Source organism: Lacerta agilis, chromosome 13 (genome assembly GCF_009819535.1).
Source record: "Lacerta agilis isolate rLacAgi1 chromosome 13, rLacAgi1.pri, whole genome shotgun sequence".
Taxonomy (NCBI): domain Eukaryota; kingdom Metazoa; phylum Chordata; class Lepidosauria; order Squamata; family Lacertidae; genus Lacerta; species Lacerta agilis.
Window position 1 is genome coordinate 51,962,101 of NC_046324.1, and position 17,159 is coordinate 51,979,259.

The window sequence follows — 17,159 nt, forward strand, 5'->3', positions numbered from 1 at the left end:
ACCTTCCATACACGTGAAGGTAGGAAAGAGCCCCCTGCTGCGCAGTCACGTCGGAAGAGGAAGCTGACCCCCCACGAGGGTTTGGGTTAAGAAAGGGATCCGAAAGGCAGAGTCGAGGGGATCCAGTCTCTCCGCAATGCTTGGGAGGCGCTCGAAACCACCCTGTGAGAAGCGCGGATAAAATGCAGAGACGCGTCCAGAGAGGAACCGGGAGGTTGAAGGATGCCAGCGTGGTTAACCAGCGGAGTCAAAGACGCCGTGAGAGGCCAAGAAGACTTCCTTCAAGCAATCCAAGTGTGGAAAATGAAAAAGGGCATGTACACTTTGGGGGAAGAAATGCAAGCACATTAAGGGGTGCAAAAAATGGGGGGGGAGAAGGATGCCAAAAACAGAGACCCACGGAAAACAAAAAATCTGAACTGCATGAGTAGCAGGAGAGTGTGGGGAGGCAGTTGGGCCAAAGGGGTCAAAGGGGTGCCAAAAGAGGAGAAGGAAATTGCGGGAAAACCAGATTGATTCTTCACATCTGCATTTGCAGCAGAAGATGGAAGACGGAGCACGGAGCCCTGGGCCCCAAAGAAGTTCTGCAGGAAGTGAATCAGGAACGGAGGCAACTGGTGGCGAGAGACAACATTCTAGGCCTTATTGACAAAATAATCCGGCCATCACTGACGGGGGGGGGGGAGTGTGCGCCCCAGCAGGCCAAGAGTCACACAAGTGGCTGGGATGGCCCACCTGACAGCCGTGGCATCATGGAATTGCAGAGTTGAGAGGGACCCTGGGGGTCATTTGTCCAGCCACCTGCAATGCAGGAATTAACCCTGAAATTAATCGCCTCGTGTTACCGCTCATTGTAATGAAACTGGGGGGCTGGTGAGCCTGGCTTGGCAGGAACAGCCTTGTAGGCCAATTCTGACCCACTGGTTGCCCCCCGCCCCACATCAGAGTTCTTTGAGAGCTTCAACAAGTATGTCAAGGTGATGTGGTTGGCATGGGGTACTTGGAGCTTTCTGCAATGTATGTCACCAAAGATTCCTGACTGAGCTTCACAGTCACAGAGTAAGAGGAGAGATGCTCTTGTGGATCGGGAGCCGGTTAAGAAACAGGAAGCCGAAAGGAGGAGGAAGCGGACTGTACTCCCAGGGGAGGGAAGTCGGAAGGGGAGTCTCCCAAGGATCCTTGCTGAAGCCTCTGCTTTTTAACTTGTTCACAAATGACCCAGAATTAGACATGAGCAGGGAGGGAGCCAAGTTTGCTGAGGATGCTAAATCGTTCAGGGTTGTTAAAACCAACAGAGATTGCAAAGAGCTCCAAAAGGACCTCTTCAAACTGGGTGAATGGGCAGTAAAATTATTATTATTATTATTATTATTATTATTATTATTATTATTATTAGTGTTATTTGAATCTATATACCGCCCCACACCTGGGGGTCTCAGGGCGGTTCACAGAATAAAAGCAAGATATAAAACCACAAAATACCTAATAAAAATTAAAACAACAACCCAATAGCCCCCCCTTTTTTTTTAAGGGCACAGGATGTAAATTGGATCAACCAAAGGCCTGGTTAAAAAGGAACGTTTTTGCCTGGCGCCTAAAGGTGTATAATGAAGGCACCAGGTGAACTTCCCTGGGGAGAGCGTTGCACAGATGGGGAGCCACTGCAGAGAAGGCCCCGTTCTCGTGTTGCCACCCTCTGGACCTCTTGAGGAGGGGGCACACGAAGGAGGGCCTCAGAAGATGATCTCAGGTTCCAGGAAGGTTCATATGGAAAGAGCCGGTCCTTGAGGTATTGCAGCTCATGTAGGCAACTCTAAAATGATGCATGTTGGAGCTGGAAATCTTAATTTCACATCCAAGCTCATGGGGTCTTCTGAACTGGAGGAGACAGACCAGGAGTGAGACCTCAGGGTCCCGGCAGAGAGCCTGGGGAAGATGCCAACCTTGTCTGCAGCGGATCACGAGGAACGGAATGGATCCCTGGGACGACCCCCCCCCCCGGAGTGAATGCCATGTTCTGTTCTGGCTGCCTCACCTCCAACAGGATATTGCAGAGCTGGAAAGGGTTCAGAAAAAGCGAGGAAGAGGAAATGTGGCTGAGCTGTGTGAAACTAGGCCTGGCGTGGGAAGGGTGGATGGGGAAAAGCTCTTATCTCTCTGAAGCTGAGCGCTGGAAGATTCAGGACAGAGAAGGAAGCCGATGCTTCACACCACGCAGACTCCAGGGTTGCCATATTTCAAAAAGTTGAAATCCAAGCACACAAAGTTGTTGTTTTGCCCAAAGTTGTTGAGCTTTCCTTTGCAAAAATCCCAGAAAAAGTGAAGTTTTGGAAAATGAAATGAAAAAATCCCTTCCAGTAGCACCTTAGAGACCAACTAAGTTTGTTCTTGGTATGAGCTTTCGTGTGCATGCACACTTCTTCAGATACAAAAATAGTTTTGGAGCTATTTTTAAGGAAATTCGCCAAAACCCACAGTTCCGACGTGGGTTGCCAGACGTCCAGATTTTTCTGGGCCTTTAAGCTGTTTCCGACAACCGTTTCCTGCCTGTTTCCAGGAAATTCCAGAATAGTCAAAATATGGAACTTGCTCGCTCCTGCGGGAGGCAGTGACAGCCACCAACTTGGGTCTCTTTCAAAGAGGATTAGACAAGTTCCCATCCATTGTCCCCCCCCCCCCCGGCTGTTTTCTACCTGCATGTCAGCCTCCCTGGGCTACCCCCCTGCTCCAGCCCCTGTGGTCCCAGCAGCCTCCTGCCTCCCGCACAGCTTGCTCTCCCTGTTCCTGAACAGACCAAGAGGGCAGCAGCACCCTGACCCCCAGCCTCCTCTCCCCGGAGACAGGCCAAGCCTCTTTGGCCGCTTTGTCCACAGGAAGCTGGAAGCGGCTGCTGCCGAAGCCATCAGGGAGGGGGCCGGAGAGGGTGGGCCTTTGCCCGAGGTTGGTCTCCTCTGACCATGAATGGCGAGGAAGGAAAGGAGAGTGAATGTCCCTTTGTGACCAAGGCTGGCCCTGGCAGAGGCCCCGCGGGAAGCGCAAGAATGTCCCCATTGAGAGTGGCGTCAGCTGTCCTTTCAGCAAAGGACTTTCCCAGAGAGGCAGCATGGTGAGGCCCTCCCTTCCTCCTTCCCAAGGCACCAGGGCTGCAGCTGTACCTGTTTTCTGCAGGAGAGCCAGGCTGCCTTGCCGCCCGGCAAGGGGCATCGGGTTCAGGGCAGCGGTTTTGTCCTGGGCAAAGGTGTGGCTGCAGTGCCAGCCAGCACGTGAGCAGCTTCTGGGCCGCAGGGCTATGCCAGAGCGAGGCGGACATTTCCCTCATTCCCCGAGGATTTCCTGGGGTCAAGAGTCCAGAAGTGCTGTTGAAGGCGGGCAGGGGATACCTGGGGCCAGGTAAGAAGTAGGTGGGTCCAAGTGGATGACGGAACAAGGAGGGAAACCAAAGCTGTTGTCAGTAGGCGACAGAATTCCCCACGGCAATCGGGGCCAGGTCTCACCGTCAAGACAATCTGAAGGGCCTACATGAGTGTTTAAAGCCCTAAGCAACCTAGATTGCTTGGGTCCCTACAAACCCTCTCAGGTGGCCTTCTCTGTGTCAGCCCCTAAATGCGGCATTCCCTCCCCACAGAGGTGAATCTGGCCCCCAACGTGGGCTGAAGACCCACCTCCTTACCTTAGCCTTTGGCGCCTGAGCTGCGCGTTCTCGGGGCCCAACGTGTGACTGCAATTTGCTTTCCCCGTTTTGAGTTGTTGTAGCCCACCTGGGTGACAAGGGAGTGGCTCTGGGGTCCCCCAGCAGAGGCACCTGGTCTCTGAGCATCCAGATCAGGGCTGCTCCTCCTTGCCAGGCCCTTCGCAACAGTCTGGGGTCAACAAAAGACCCCTGGAGCATTCAGTGGAGCAGCTCCCACTCCCCCCCCCCCACGCTCCTCTGCCTTTTGGGGGAATGACCCAGGTGGATCCAGGCAGACTTTGCCCCCTCCTTCCTGGGTCGGCCAGTGGGTAAGGCACTTCCCTTTGGGGCGGACCCATGTTCATCATCATAATTCATTATTTATTATTTCTACCCCACCCATCTGGCTGGGTTTCCCCATCCACCCAGGGCAGCTCCCAACAGAGGACTAAAAACAGAATAAAACTTCAGACATTAAAAACTTCCCTAAACAGGGCTGTCTTCAGGTGTCTTCTAAAAGTCTGGTAGTTGTTTATTTCCCTCACATCTGATGGGAGGGTGTTCCACAAGGCGGGTGCCACCACCAAGAAGGCCCTCTGTCTGGTTCCCTGTAGCTTTGCTTCTCACAGTGAGGGAACCGCCAGAAGGCCCTTGGCACTAGACCTCAGTGCCCAGGTTGAATGATGGGGTGGAGACACTCCTTCAGGTATACTGTGCCGAGGCCATTTAGGGCTTTAAAGGTCAGCACCAACACTGAATTGTTCTTGGAAACGTACTGGGAGCCAATGTAGATGTTTCAGGACTGGTGTTGTAGAGGTTTGGAGCTTTTAGAGTTAACAAGCTCAACCAGATTGTCCCACCCACAGGAGGAAGAGCGTCACCGGATGCTCTGTGTACTGTTGTACTGTGTAATGTGATACTTTCTGTTTCTGTTGTCCGGAGAAGGGAGAAGGGAGAAGCCACCAACATGGCTTGCGACTCTCCCGGAATGTAATGATTTATGCCTTGTAAAATAAAGCTTCTAGATTAGAAAGAAGCCGGACTCTGTTGTCTGTAATATGCTGGCATGCACACAACCCGTTGCGTGAGAGAAGATAAGAGAAGATAACTCTGCTGAATAGCACAGGAGACGACATCAAGGAAAAGCGCTTCAGCAGGTACGCGCAGAGGAAGTGTGCCGGGCTCCGTTAGTGTGCAGAAATTGGTTTGAAGCGTTTCCAACAATCAAAAATACTTCAGGTTATGGTCCCATATTTGCGCTTGTTTATTATTCTGGACTGGTTCAGGAGTGGTTCTGAAGAGTTCCAGACTGTGTGTGCTGTGCCTCCCTGGTTTGGACTGTGATGGAGCATCCAGGGAGTTTGCTTTGCCAGCAGAAGCATTCAGCAGTTTGCTGAATGGCTGAACTGTTTGAAAAGCAGCAAAAGTCCAGATCGAGGGCTGCAAAAGCAAGTGTACCCTCTCTGGTGAAACCCCCATCTGTGGAGCCGGGTGAGAAGCTACAGATTCGTAAGTACGCTACCCCTGGGCAAGATGGAGGGAGCCATAGCATTCCCAGCAAGGAGGAGGGAAGCTTTTGTTTGCAAGCACCTCCAGCCTCACAGCTTCAATGCAGAGGGCTGTTCCCTGAGAGCGTTGATGTTCTGGCCAACGCCTGTGAGGAGGAAGGTCTGGCCAGTGCTTGTGAAGCCTGGAAGAAGACCCTAGCCCAGTTTCCTGGGGCTGAGGGACTGGCTGCAGTGGCTTTGGAAAGCTCGCCCCCAGCTCGGCTTATGGCTGTTGTGCAGCAACAGTGCCATGGAAAGCAGGAGGGGGGCCAGATCGCCGTGGGCTTTGCTCCCAGAAAGGGAGGGGCTGTTTCCAAGTCTGAAGCCAGCGTAAAAGGCATTGACTGTGAGCTGTGTTTTGTCACGTCGCCTGCACCTGGTCTTTTGTTGACGTGCATGGCTGAAGATAAGGCCAAGGACATGACGTGTGGTACTGGCCATGAGAATCGCAACAGCTCTACCACAGCCCAGGCGGAAGAGGACGCCTACTGTTGTGATGCAGTTGCCGTGGCAACGAAGGCCAACCCTGGTGGGCTGCGAGTGATGAGTGCCTGTGCAGCGTCTCTTTGCATCGTCATCGTTCCTCCTGGTGGACATGTGAGGAACTGCGAGTCTCCTTCTACAGAGCAGTTCAACGTACTGGCTGCTGCAGTCGAGAGGCAGTTTGTGACTGTTGGAGGCAAGAAAAGGCTTGACTTTTTGCTAACAGTCAAGAGACAGTCTCTGCAAGTCTTAAAGGGACAGAACTGGCGTTTTCTTTGGTTGCTGATGTGGCTGTGTATCTGTTTATGTCAAACCTTCTGTCCAATGTTTTTGCTGTTTGTTTTGTGCTTATCACCTGTTCTGCTTGCAGGGGCCAGAAGATGCTTCTACGCGTGAAAGGCAGCCAGGATGGGCTGTTTGCTGTTAAGAAGCCTCAATCCAGAACAGGGGGAGGTGGCGCTGATGGAATGTTTGCTCAATGCGCCAGTGTGCCCGTGCACTACTTATGTTTGTGTCAGTGGTACCAAAGGCTGGCAAGTCGCCACTGGGACAGTGTGCTGAAGCAGCCTGAGTTCTCTGAAGGGTGCAAGTTAAGGGCATGTAACAGCTTTCTTGATTGCAGGGTTTGCAAGGTCGAGGAGTCGACATCCTGCTACCCCGCGTCTGAAAGGGAAACCACGCGTCCCTTTTCCCTGGTTCATGTGGCTGTTTCTGAAGGGAAGCCAGATGCTAGCCTGGGGGGAGCGTGTTGTTCTGAGTGTTTGGCTGATGCTTTCTCTCACCACATGTGGTCTGCGTTGCTCAAGGAGGCAACTGAGGCAGCACCACTGGTTGCAGTGGAACAGCAGGTTTCTACTGGAGTAGGCTGTTCCCAGGTCCTCAGTGAGAGGGGGAGTAAGCACAGTATGACTAACCTGCTTTCTTCACAGGTATGTGGTCTTGCAAAGAGGCAGCAAAGGATGCTGCATGCTGCCACTGAAGACATGCTCTTGGATGCAGAGCTTCCACAAGGGTTCTGGGTGGAACTGGGTGGCAGTGGTCCAGGTGGATCAGCCCCAAGAGGGGGTATCGCTGTGGCTTTGGCACCTGCTGGTGGCTCGGGCCGAGTTCCCGGCCATCACCAGGGTGCAGCGCAGCTAGGGGCAACTCCAAGGCAGCAGCCTGGGAGTGCACCCGCAACTCCTATGTCACGGACTAGGAGGCAGGCCACGCTTGGCGACTCTTTGTGTGGCAACTCTTCTCCAGGAGAGCCTGGCGCAGGCCTCGTCCTGGTGCAAGAGGGGGGTTCTTTGGCAGTGAAGCAGGAGCCCAAAGGCGCGCCAACGTCATCCTTGGGTGGTTCAGTTAGGATGCACAGGCGCAGCAAGTCTGTAGGTGAGATGCCTGACGTCAAGGACGTGCAGGTGGAATCCAGTGCAACTGGAGCAGAGGGAGAATCTGAAGTGGTATCACAGCAGTCTGCACGATCCACTGAAGGGATTCTGCCCGAAAGGTTCACGGCCACTAGCGTGAGTGCTTGTTTGGTTCAGTGTGAACCGGAGAGCCTCGTGAAGGTTCAATGGGTATCTCAAGGTGAGGCCCAGAAATGGCAGGATGCCATGGTAGAGCAGGTAGGCTCAATGAGGTCTTTGGGTGTGTGCACAACCACGACGCTGTCAGAAGGTCGTTGGGTGTGCAGACTCAAGACGGCAGCAACTGGCGAGTTGCAGTGCAAGGCTAGGTCAGTAGCCAGAGGTTTCACTCAGGAGGAGGGGGTCCATTGTTCCGAGGTACTGGACGCGCCCTCTCTCAGAAGCGAAACCACGCGCATGCTGTTAGCGGTCGCGACTCAAAGCAGCTTTGAGGTAAGCCACTTTGGTTTGGATGCCTGTTTGGATTCCGACCTGGATGAGGAGAGGTACGAGGTACCTCCGCCAGGGTTCGAGGACAACGGGCCAAATCAGGTGTGGAGTTTGCACGAGGCAATCACTGGCTTGAAGGAGTCAGCCAGAGATTGGTCCTCAGGCGTGCAAGAAGCTTTGAGAAAGCTAGGTGTCAGCCAGAGTTGTGCTGATAGCTGCCTGTTTCTGGCAGGAGTAAGTCCAGAGCAGGAGCTAGTTCGGCAATCCGGTGCGGACATGCTTTACCTGGTGGAGACCAGGGGACAGGTGCAACGGTTCGCAGAGGAGCTTGGTCAGTCTTTCCAGCTCAGGAACCTAAGCCCTGTTGGTGTTTACCTAGGTGTGCAGGTAGACAGAGCCGAAGACGGTAGTGTCTTGCTCAATCAGACTGGCAAGGTAGTGCAGTTGTTGAAGAAGTGCAGAGTGTCTGAATGTGCTAGTGTCAGAACACCCATGGAGACGTGTCTAGGTGAGGACAGTCAGACCGGGGAACACTCTGAGTTTGAGAGCCCCGAGGTGTTTAGGTCAGCTCCTGGGAGGCTGTTGTTTCCTTCCTAGTTGAGCAAAACCTGACATAGCAGTTGCTGTGGATCTGTTCAGCAAGGTGGCTGCAAATCCCAGCGTGCATGCCTGGAATGGCATGGTGAGAGTGCTCCAGAGTTTGCAGGAGACTAAGGAGTTTTGCCCGGAGTTGTCAGCTACTGGTGAGCCCCAGCTCACGCGCTGGTGCGACGGCGGTTGGGCAAATTCCGAGGACAGGAAATCTGTGTCTGAAATGGTTGTACAGTGTGGAGGAGCTCTAGGCGGGCTGAAGTCCCGGTGCCAGAGCCTCATTGCTCGTTCTCGTGCAGAAGCCAGGTACAGTGCGTTGTCAGTGCTTTGCAGGGAACTGGAGTTCTATAGGTGTTTGGTCCAAGAGATCTGCATTCAGAGTTGCCTGCCTGTGATGGTTTGGGAGGACAACCAACTCTGTTTGTTGGTGGCAGAGTCTGGACAAGTCAAGGCCAGACCCAAACACCTAGACGTTCTCTTTCGAGACGTGTGTGTTCAGACCGGCTTGGAGAAGCTGAAGTACTGTTCTGGTCAGGTGAACCAGAGGGTTGGGTTCACGAAGCCCAGGAGCTTCCAACGTCATGGGGAGTTCTGTGAGGGTTTGTGTGAGGTAAGCTGCAAGCTTACAACGCCCCTGTGTGCGGGACAAGAGGGGGTGTAGAGGTTTGGAGCTTTTAGAGTTAACAAGCTCAACCAGATTGTCCCACCCACAGGAGGAAGAGCGTCACCGGATGCTCTGTGTACTGTTGTACTGTGTAATGTGATACTTTCTGTTTCTGTTGTCCGGAGAAGGGAGAAGGGAGAAGCCACCAACATGGCTTGCGACTCTCCCGGAATGTAATGATTTATGCCTTGTAAAATAAAGCTTCTAGATTAGAAAGAAGCCGGACTCTGTTGTCTGTAATATGCTGGCATGCACACAACCCGTTGCGTGAGAGAAGATAAGAGAAGATAACTCTGCTGAATAGCACAGGAGACGACATCAAGGAAAAGCGCTTCAGCAGGTACGCGCAGAGGAAGTGTGCCGGGCTCCGTTAGTGTGCAGAAATTGGTTTGAAGCGTTTCCAACAATCAAAAATACTTCAGGTGTTATGTGGTTTCGGTGGCCACTCCCAGTCACCAGTCTAGCTGCTGCATTCTGGATTAGTTGTAGTTTCTCGGTCACCTTCAAAGGTAGCCCCACGTAGAGCGCATTGCAGTAGTCCAAGCGGGAGATAACCAGAGCATGCACCACTCTGGCAAGACAGTCTGCGGGCAGGGAGGGTCTCAGCCTGCATACCAGATGGAGCTGGTAAACAGCTGCCCTGGACACAGAATTAATCTGCGCCTCCATGGACAGCTGTGAGTCCAAAATGACTCCCAGGCTGCACACCTGGTCCTTCAGTGGCACAGTTGCCCCATTCAGGACCAGGGAGTCCGCCACACCTGCCCATCTCCTGTCCCCCAAAACAGTACTGCTGTCTTGTCAGGATTCAACCTCAATCTGTTAGCCGCCATCCATCCTCCAACCGCCTCCAGACACTCATTCATGAGGGGCTATTTTAAAATGGGGAGCAGCTGTGCATTTGCCGGGTCCGTGCAACTTCCCAGCCGATTTCCCCATGTCTACAGGGAACTGGAGGCTTCTTGCTTGGAAGCTGAAGCCCCTGGAGATCAGCCAGCATTTTGAATTTGAAATGCGCTGTTGCGCTTCCTTCCTCCTTTGCTGTGCCTCAGTCTCTCTTTCGGTCCAGCAGAGGCTCCGGGGAGGAGGGTGGGGCAGCACAGAGGAATGTTGGCCTCCTCCTCCTCCTCTGCCGCCCCCGAAAGAAGCTCGCAGCTGCAGCAGCCGGAGGAGCCCTGCCTGCTCATTTCTGGGGCTTTCCAGTGGATGACACAAAGCATGAGATTTCCATCTCTCTCCCTGACCCTGCCCAATGGCAGCGCTGGCTTGGGATCTGTTTTTGAGTCCCAAGATCCACCCACAGGAGCCTGAAGGATCCAGAGCCCAGTAATGCATTGCGGGGGCCAGGAATCACAGGCCTTCCAAAACACAAAAATTCACTCCTGGGCTTTATCCATTTCAACAGTAAAATTGAGGGGGGTGGGCAACAGGGGAGGGAGGGGGGAGACTCTCATTTTATTTGAGCTTTCATTAGATGCTTCTTACAGATGTACTGCAAGCCCTCAAGCCTTGTGCCCACCCGCAGAAGGAGTGGGGGGGAGTCTTGCTAATGGGGAGGATCCCCAAATCCAGCTGGGGCTCCCCTGCTTTTTTCTGCTACAAAGTCTAGTGTGTCCGTTGAGCACAAAAGCATTGATGGAGCACAGAAATGGAGCAACAGGAGGAGGAGAAACAAGGGGACAAGCAGGATGGGGTCTTTCTGCTGGTGACGGATGCGGCACGGCAGCTCCAAGTCAGGCCAGCTCAGAATTGAAGGAGGTGGCAGAGAGGAAGTCTGTGCCCGCCACTCTCAGATGCCCCCAGTCGACAGGAGGGATTGCCAGGGAGCAATGGCCGCAGCTGGTTCAACCTGGAATTTCAGCCTTCCAGGTATTCTGCAATTGTTTTAGCATCTACTTGACGAACCCTCAAAAGCCAGTTGATCCCACTGTAGCGTTGAGACAGATTGAGATACTGAGCTTCCAAACCAAAAACCAAAAGCAACCACATGGTGAATTATACTGTTGTCAAAGCTATTCAGTCATCAATAAACGAGCGCAAAGAATGATCACTGGGAGATAAATTGATTCACCAGCCCCCCCCCCGTTGTTTACTGGTGCCCCAGCTTCCATTGGGTGGAAGTCCCAGAAGAGCAGCCCAGAGCAAGGTCAGATTAGCTGCCTTGGAAAGTCCAGGGGTCTTCCTCTGAGCTGGACTGCAGATCGCGTCCTGGTGGACCAAGTAACACCCAAAACTGTCATCAGCCAGGAGTCGGCTTCACCTGCTGAGCAGCAGCCTGAAGGAGCAGGAGGTGAAGTGACTCCACCTGCTGCTGATCGGCCTTCTTGCTCCTGGTGTGATCCTGCTGGCTCCAGCTTTCTTCAGCAAAGGTTGCAGCCTCAGTCAGTTGCTGGAAACATTCGTTGTTCCTGGCCAGACCTACTTGCTTCTTCCTCCTCGTGACCCTGGACCCTCGGCTTTCTTGACCCCCAGACCGTCTGACTACGTGAACTGAGATACTCTTGACCAGGGGTCCCCAAACTAAGGCCCGGGGGACGGATGCGGTCCAATCACCTTCTAAATGCGCCCCACGGACGGTCCGGGAATCAGCGTGTTTTTACATGAGTAGAATGTGTCCTTTTATTAAAAATGCATCTCTGGGTTATTTGTGGGACATAGGAATTCGTTCATATATTTTTTTCAAAATCTAGTCCGGCCCCCACAAGGTCTGAGGTACAGTGGACAGGCCCCCTGCTGGAAAAGTTTGCTGACCCCTGCTCTTGACCTTAGGACTGGAGTGGACCTTGTAAACGGACTCTGCCCCCAGGCCAGGACCCCCCTGAGACTCGTCTGGTTGGCTGGCTTCTCCATCCCCTGGGCTCCGAGAAGCGCAGGCTCTGTGACAAAAATGGATGAATTGTTGCACCACAATTTGCCTTTCCTTCGTTATGTGCCTTCCAATTGCTACGTGGCAAATATTGTCTATCCTTTCCAGAACAATGTGAGCCACAGAATGCCTGGAGGAAAGGAAGCCGCTGCCTCCCTCTAGAGACGGGTTGGGGGTTGTGGCCCTCAACCCCTCCAGTGTGGCCTTACTCTGACTGGCAGCAGCCCTCCAGGGTCTCCTCTGTCAGACAACAGCCTTTCCCTACCCCAGCACTGAGAAGATAGAAAAACAACGGTGAAGCAGTGGTTACACCAAAATTCCAGTTCTCAGGAATTCCTCTGGATTAAATGGTGGCTGTCAGGGTAGCACCAGCTTCTGCAGGGTGAAGAGAGTGCCAGCAAGCTGCCTGCCCGTCACCCAGGGAGGGCTGCAAAGTCAGAGTCCGTCCTCCTGCTCTGCCCAAATTCTCTGGCTGCCCGGGAGGAGGGAGGGGCTGGCTGGCTGGCATCCCGTGCTATTAACTGCAGTGGGAGACTCTGCACCAGCCTGGGGGACATTTTTATCTTTGGGCATTTCTCAGGCAACAGTATCCGCCATCATGGTGGGCTTGGCCGGCTGGGCTGCATGCCGAGACTCTGTGGAGCCCCTCAGCCCCCAGCACCCCCTGCCCCACGGAAGGGCTTGCCCTATGGAGAAGAAGGGGCACTTGCCCAGCCTCCTTGACACCCTGACTGGCAGAGGTGCTCATCTTCCTCTCTGGAAGGCATTTCCTGCCGGCCAAGAGACAGAAGCAGCCCATAGGAGTCCCTCGCTTTTGTCCTCCTCCGGAAATAAGGAGGCTCTGTTGGGGAAGGGGGGGCTGGGCAGTGGGCTTTCTATTTGCAGTCTCCTGGGCGCAGGGCAGACCACTGCTTCTACCAAATGGATGCATTTCTTGGGTAAAGCAGTCTTGATAGGGCTAGGGAAACCGACGACAGGTGCTGAGGAGGGTCCGATGAAGAATGATCTCCTTCCTGGGATGAAGATGGTAAAACTGGTGGAAATTCAAACAGGGGAGCTGTTTTTAATATTCGATTGGGAGCCGCCCAGAGTGGCTGGGGAAACCCAGCCAGATGGGAGGGGTATAAATAAATTATTATTATTATTATTAATTATTTACTTGGGTGGTGCTGCAGGTTAAACTACAGAGCCTAGGGCTTGCCAATCAGTAGGTCGGCAGTTCGAATCCCTGCAACGGGGTGAGCTCCCATTGCGCAGTCCCTGCTCCTAGCAGTTCGAAAGCACTAAGTGCAAGTAGATAAATAGGTAGCACTCTGTCGGAAGGTAAACAGCGTTTCCGTGCGCTGCTCTGGTTCTCCAGAAGCGGCTCAGTCATGCTGGCCACATGACCCAGAAGCTGTACCCCGGCTCCCTCGGCCAGTAAAGCGAGATGAGCACCACAACCCCAGAGTTGTCTGCAACTGGACCTAACGTTCAGGGGTCCCTTTACCTTTACCTATAGTAGTAGTAGTAGTAATATGGTCCTGGGTTGTGCTGTTGTCGCCCGGATCAAATTGCTGAAGGTGATCTAAAGATGAAGAATGAATTCAAGGAAGCATCTGAAGGAGGAACTGAGGCAGTAAGGGGGGGGGCTTCAGTTACTGGGTACTTGTGTGCTCAAGTCAGGGCAAAGGGATAAAATTTCTTATTTGACTGAGCAGTTATTGGGTGTTTATTTTTAATACTTTTTTTAATTTTCAGAAAGGATTAATTTTCTCAAACAAGATCTGATCATACAATTGCGGTTCACTGCTGAGCGAATACAGTATACAGACATGAAATAAAAGCAGGATCAATGAAGGCAAGGTCTGCGCCTCGACGCCAAGAGAAGCCGAGATTGCGCGCAGCCTTCGGGGCTTCCCCGGCTCCCCCCGGCAGGGGGCGCCCCGACGGACTCGAGGGGGCGGAGACCTCGAGGGGGCGGGGCGCCCCGGGATCCCCTCCCTCCGGCGCAGCCATGCCGGGGCCGCGGAAGCGGCTTCCTCGCGAGCAGGAGGCGGAGGCGGCGGCGGAGGCGGACGGGACCCTGGCCGAGGCGCCCTCCCCGCCCCGCCTGGGCGCCGCCTTCTTCGACCAGCCCTGCGTCCGCCTGGCCAGGGCGCTGCTCGGACAGGTGAGCCGCCTGCCCGGCCGGAGGGAGGGAGGGAGGGAGGGACGGGGAGGCGCCCGGGCCAGGCGGGCACGGCTTCCTTCGCCGGGCGGGGAGGCTCCGAGCGGGGCCTGGCTAGGGCGCAATTGCGCATTCAGAGAATGGCATGCTTGAATTCTACTAATGTTTCATTGTTTAACTATTGTGTCCCCCACCCCGATGATTTTAGCTGCTTCTATTTCATCTGTAAGACGCCTTGGCTCCCCGTGTGGAGAAAAGGCAGTATATAAATTAAATATAATAACAACAACAAACAAATAATAATAAATGAATGAATGAATGAATAATATTTAGCCATGCAGCCCCCTCGCGCCTCCCTGCTCCTGTCCACTCCTTCCACCTGGTGATGCTGCTTCCAACGGGGGCGGGGAGCACCTGAGACCTTCTGCATGCCAGGCAGGTGCTCCCCTGCCCATCTAGCCTGCAGCTGTCGGGGCGATGCCAGGGTTGGACTCCTTCTGCTTTTTTTGCACCGCTTCTGGCTTCCTCTGCGGAGCCTCTTCTTGCTGCGCAGCCAGGACTCTGTCAGATCTCGGAGGTCAGGGTGGGAGCCTCCCTGGTGGTGGGACCTCTGCTGCCAGGGCTGCCCTGCCAGGGCTCAGCCGCTGCCACCTCTCCCGAACCCATCGCTTGCCCCCAGAGCTGTACCTTAATCTTTGCAACCACATGGGGAGTCCCTGTGCACTGCCCACAAGTGTTTTGGGGCCAACCGTGGCAGCAGCTGCAAGAGTTGGCTTTCTGAAATGTGGGAGACCCTGCCAGCAGCAGGGCCGCAGCCAGGGGTGGAGGTGCTGGCATCCCCCCGCCTTGTCCTCTCTCCTGCAGGCCCCCCCCCCCGCGGCTCTGGGGGCTTGTGGGGCTCAGCCTTCGCTCCGCTTCCCAGATCCTGGTCCGGAGGCTTCCGGATGGGAGGGAGCTCCGGGGACGCATTGTGGAAACGGAGGCCTACCTGGGAGGAGATGACACCGCGTCCCACTCAAGGGGCGGGCGGCAGACTGCAAGAAACACGGCCATGTTCATGGCGCCGGGCACTCTGTACGTGTACCAGATCTACGGGATCTACTTCTGCATGAACATCTCCAGCCGAGGTAAGCAGGTGGCCGTCCTGCAGGAAAGCTCTGTGCCCTCCTGGGGAGTTTCGGAGGCCTCTCCCCCCCCCCAACCCTCATCTGGCAGGCACGCAGGCCCTGTCGTGGGGGCGAGGGGGCTGGGCTTTGTTCTGAGCATCATTGGAAGAGAGCCAAATTGATGGATCAGGCCCAAAGGCCCATCAAAGCCAACATTCTCTGTATCCATCCAGAAACTCATGGGAAGCACCTGGGCTGACTTTCTGCTCCCCAGGCAGCCTAGTCCTTTCTTAAAAGGGGGGGGGGTCCAGCCATGGTTAGGGATGTTGCTTGAAAGTGTCCCCCCCCACAGACCCTGGCTTCTTTGAACCAGGGGGATGTGGTATGGCCTCCATTTCTGCCCCTCTCCCCCAGACCAGGGTCCCAGGTCGGGTGCAGCTGCCGTGTCCTCGCCTGTGGCATTGGGCATGCGCATCCCTTCTGGGAAGGGGCAGGGGGCTGGCTGTGCAGGCCCCAGGAGCTGCCCTGCAGGGTCAGCGTGGACGGGATGCATCCCAGTCCTGCTTCTGGCCCTTGCAGCAGCCAAGCAGTGCCCCACAAGCAGGAGCCAAGGGCAGGAGCGGCTGGCCCCACTTGGGATTCCCAGCATCTGGTATTCAGAGGCATTTGCTGCCCTTTGGGAGCCCTCCAAGTCGGTGGCCGTCAAATGCGATGGTTGATGTGAGGTGAGAAGTCGCCTCTTTTGTCTGTTCTGACACTTCCAGCAGATCGATAAGAAGAATAATTCTGCCAAGTCCTAGTACGAGAGAGAGAACACCTCTCTCTTCATTTTCTGCCCACCATACCTAATTTTGTACACCTCTCTCATCCCCCTCCGTACTCACTTTTTCCCTAAACTAAATGTCCCCAGAGCATCCAACTTTTCCTCCTCAGGGAGCTGGTCCGGGCAACTTCCAGACCCTCTTGGTGGTCCCTTTCTGATCCTTCTTCACCTTTCGAGGTGAGATGACAGGATCTGCCCATGGTCTCCCCGTAGATTTGTAGAAGAGCCTTAGAATACGGGAGGTTTTGTTGTGGCCCCTTCCGAAAGATCCCTTGAACTGAGATTGGCCTGTCCTGACCTTTGCCGCCTCCGCTCTCTCTCTCTCGCCAGGGGAGGGGGCAGCCGTCCTGCTGCGCTCCTTGGAGCCCCTGCAGGGCCTGGAGACGATGAGAGAGCTGCGCCTGGCTCAGCGGAAAGGGGCCACCCGCTCCCTCAAGGACCGGCACCTGTGCAACGGGCCTTCCAAGCTCTGCCAGGCCCTGGCTGTGGACAAGAGCTTCGACCAGCAGGACCTGGCCTGCCACCCGGCCGTGTGGCTGGAGCCCAGCCTGGGGGCGCCCAGGGAGGAAGACGTCATCTCCGCTCCCCGCATTGGCATCAGCGGCGAGTGGGCACAGCAGCCACTGCGCTTCTACGTCTGGGGCAACCAGTGCGTGAGCGTGACGGACAAGGGGGCCGAGGGGGCCAGAGCAAGTCAACTGCCAGCGGAGGCCTCTCTCTGCTGCTGATGCCCAGGAACTGGGGGGTGAGGGGGCTTCCCGGGATGGGGAGAAGAACAGGGAAGGCCGGGATTCGTTCAGCCTTATGTATTTATTTATTTCCAAAATAAAATAAGATTGTTTTGCTTTGAGACTGGCGGTTGTGGCTGCAGGAAAGCCTTCCTGCTTGCAGCGCATTGAAGAAAGGAGCTGCCTGCAAAACGCAGAATTGGGAGGAGGAGGAAGACACCCCCTTCCACGATGTGGGGAGATAAAGAGTTCCTCCGCTGCTGGGAAGAGGTACCAGAATCACCCCAACAAGTTCCCCCGTTCCCTTTGTTCAACTTGCTCCTGCCCCTGGTCCTTGTGAAGGAGAGAGGGGCCACCTGATCGAGCAAGCAGGATGCGGCCGTTCAGGTGGCCTGAGAGAGGAGGCCAAGCCAGCGGCCAGGCTCTGCAGTGGTCACCTGCCCTTCAGAAGTGAGGAAGGTAGGCCTGTGGGTCAAGATGGGGAGGGAGGCAGCCGGTACAACAAACTTGTTCCCTGACTTAAGAGGAGAGAGATTTCACATCTTCCAGCCTGTGGTTGTAACTGTGCAACAGCGGGCGAACAGTCTGAGGGTTGCCTGTAACTATCAAGACACAGGTCCCCCACCCCACTCAGCCCCCCACCCCAGCCAAGAGAAGTGTTCAACAGATTGCTCTGTAGGCAGCCGTCAGC

The 17,159-nt window shown here is 54.8% G+C and overlaps 1 protein-coding gene across 1 annotated transcript; it reads left to right on the plus strand.

Annotated features, from left to right (window-relative positions):
* Nucleotides 1–2,697: 2,697 nt before the first annotated feature.
* Nucleotides 2,698–16,522, plus strand: MPG (N-methylpurine DNA glycosylase). Its single transcript, XM_033166508.1, has 5 exons — nucleotides 2,698–2,940; nucleotides 3,169–3,263; nucleotides 13,580–13,814; nucleotides 14,734–14,938; nucleotides 16,071–16,522. The coding sequence occupies exons 1-5, from the start codon at nucleotides 2,698–2,700 to the stop codon at nucleotides 16,466–16,468; spliced, it is 1,176 nt and encodes a 391-aa protein (XP_033022399.1). The 3' UTR covers nucleotides 16,469–16,522.
* Nucleotides 16,523–17,159: the final 637 nt, after the last annotated feature.

What these genes read in the sequence shown, in the direction of transcription:
- MPG (XM_033166508.1), top strand. Translation starts at nt 2,698, where the DNA reads ATGTCAGCCTCCCTGGGCTACCCCCCTGCTCCAGCCCCTGTGGTCCCA. An exon ending in AGGGTGGGCCTTTGCCCGAG is followed by an intron (nt 2,941 to 3,168) that starts GTTGGTCTCCTC and finishes TGTTTTCTGCAG; the next exon opens with GAGAGCCAGGCTGCCTTGCC. An exon ending in CCAGGGCGCTGCTCGGACAG is followed by an intron (nt 13,815 to 14,733) that starts GTGAGCCGCCTG and finishes TCCGCTTCCCAG; the next exon opens with ATCCTGGTCCGGAGGCTTCC.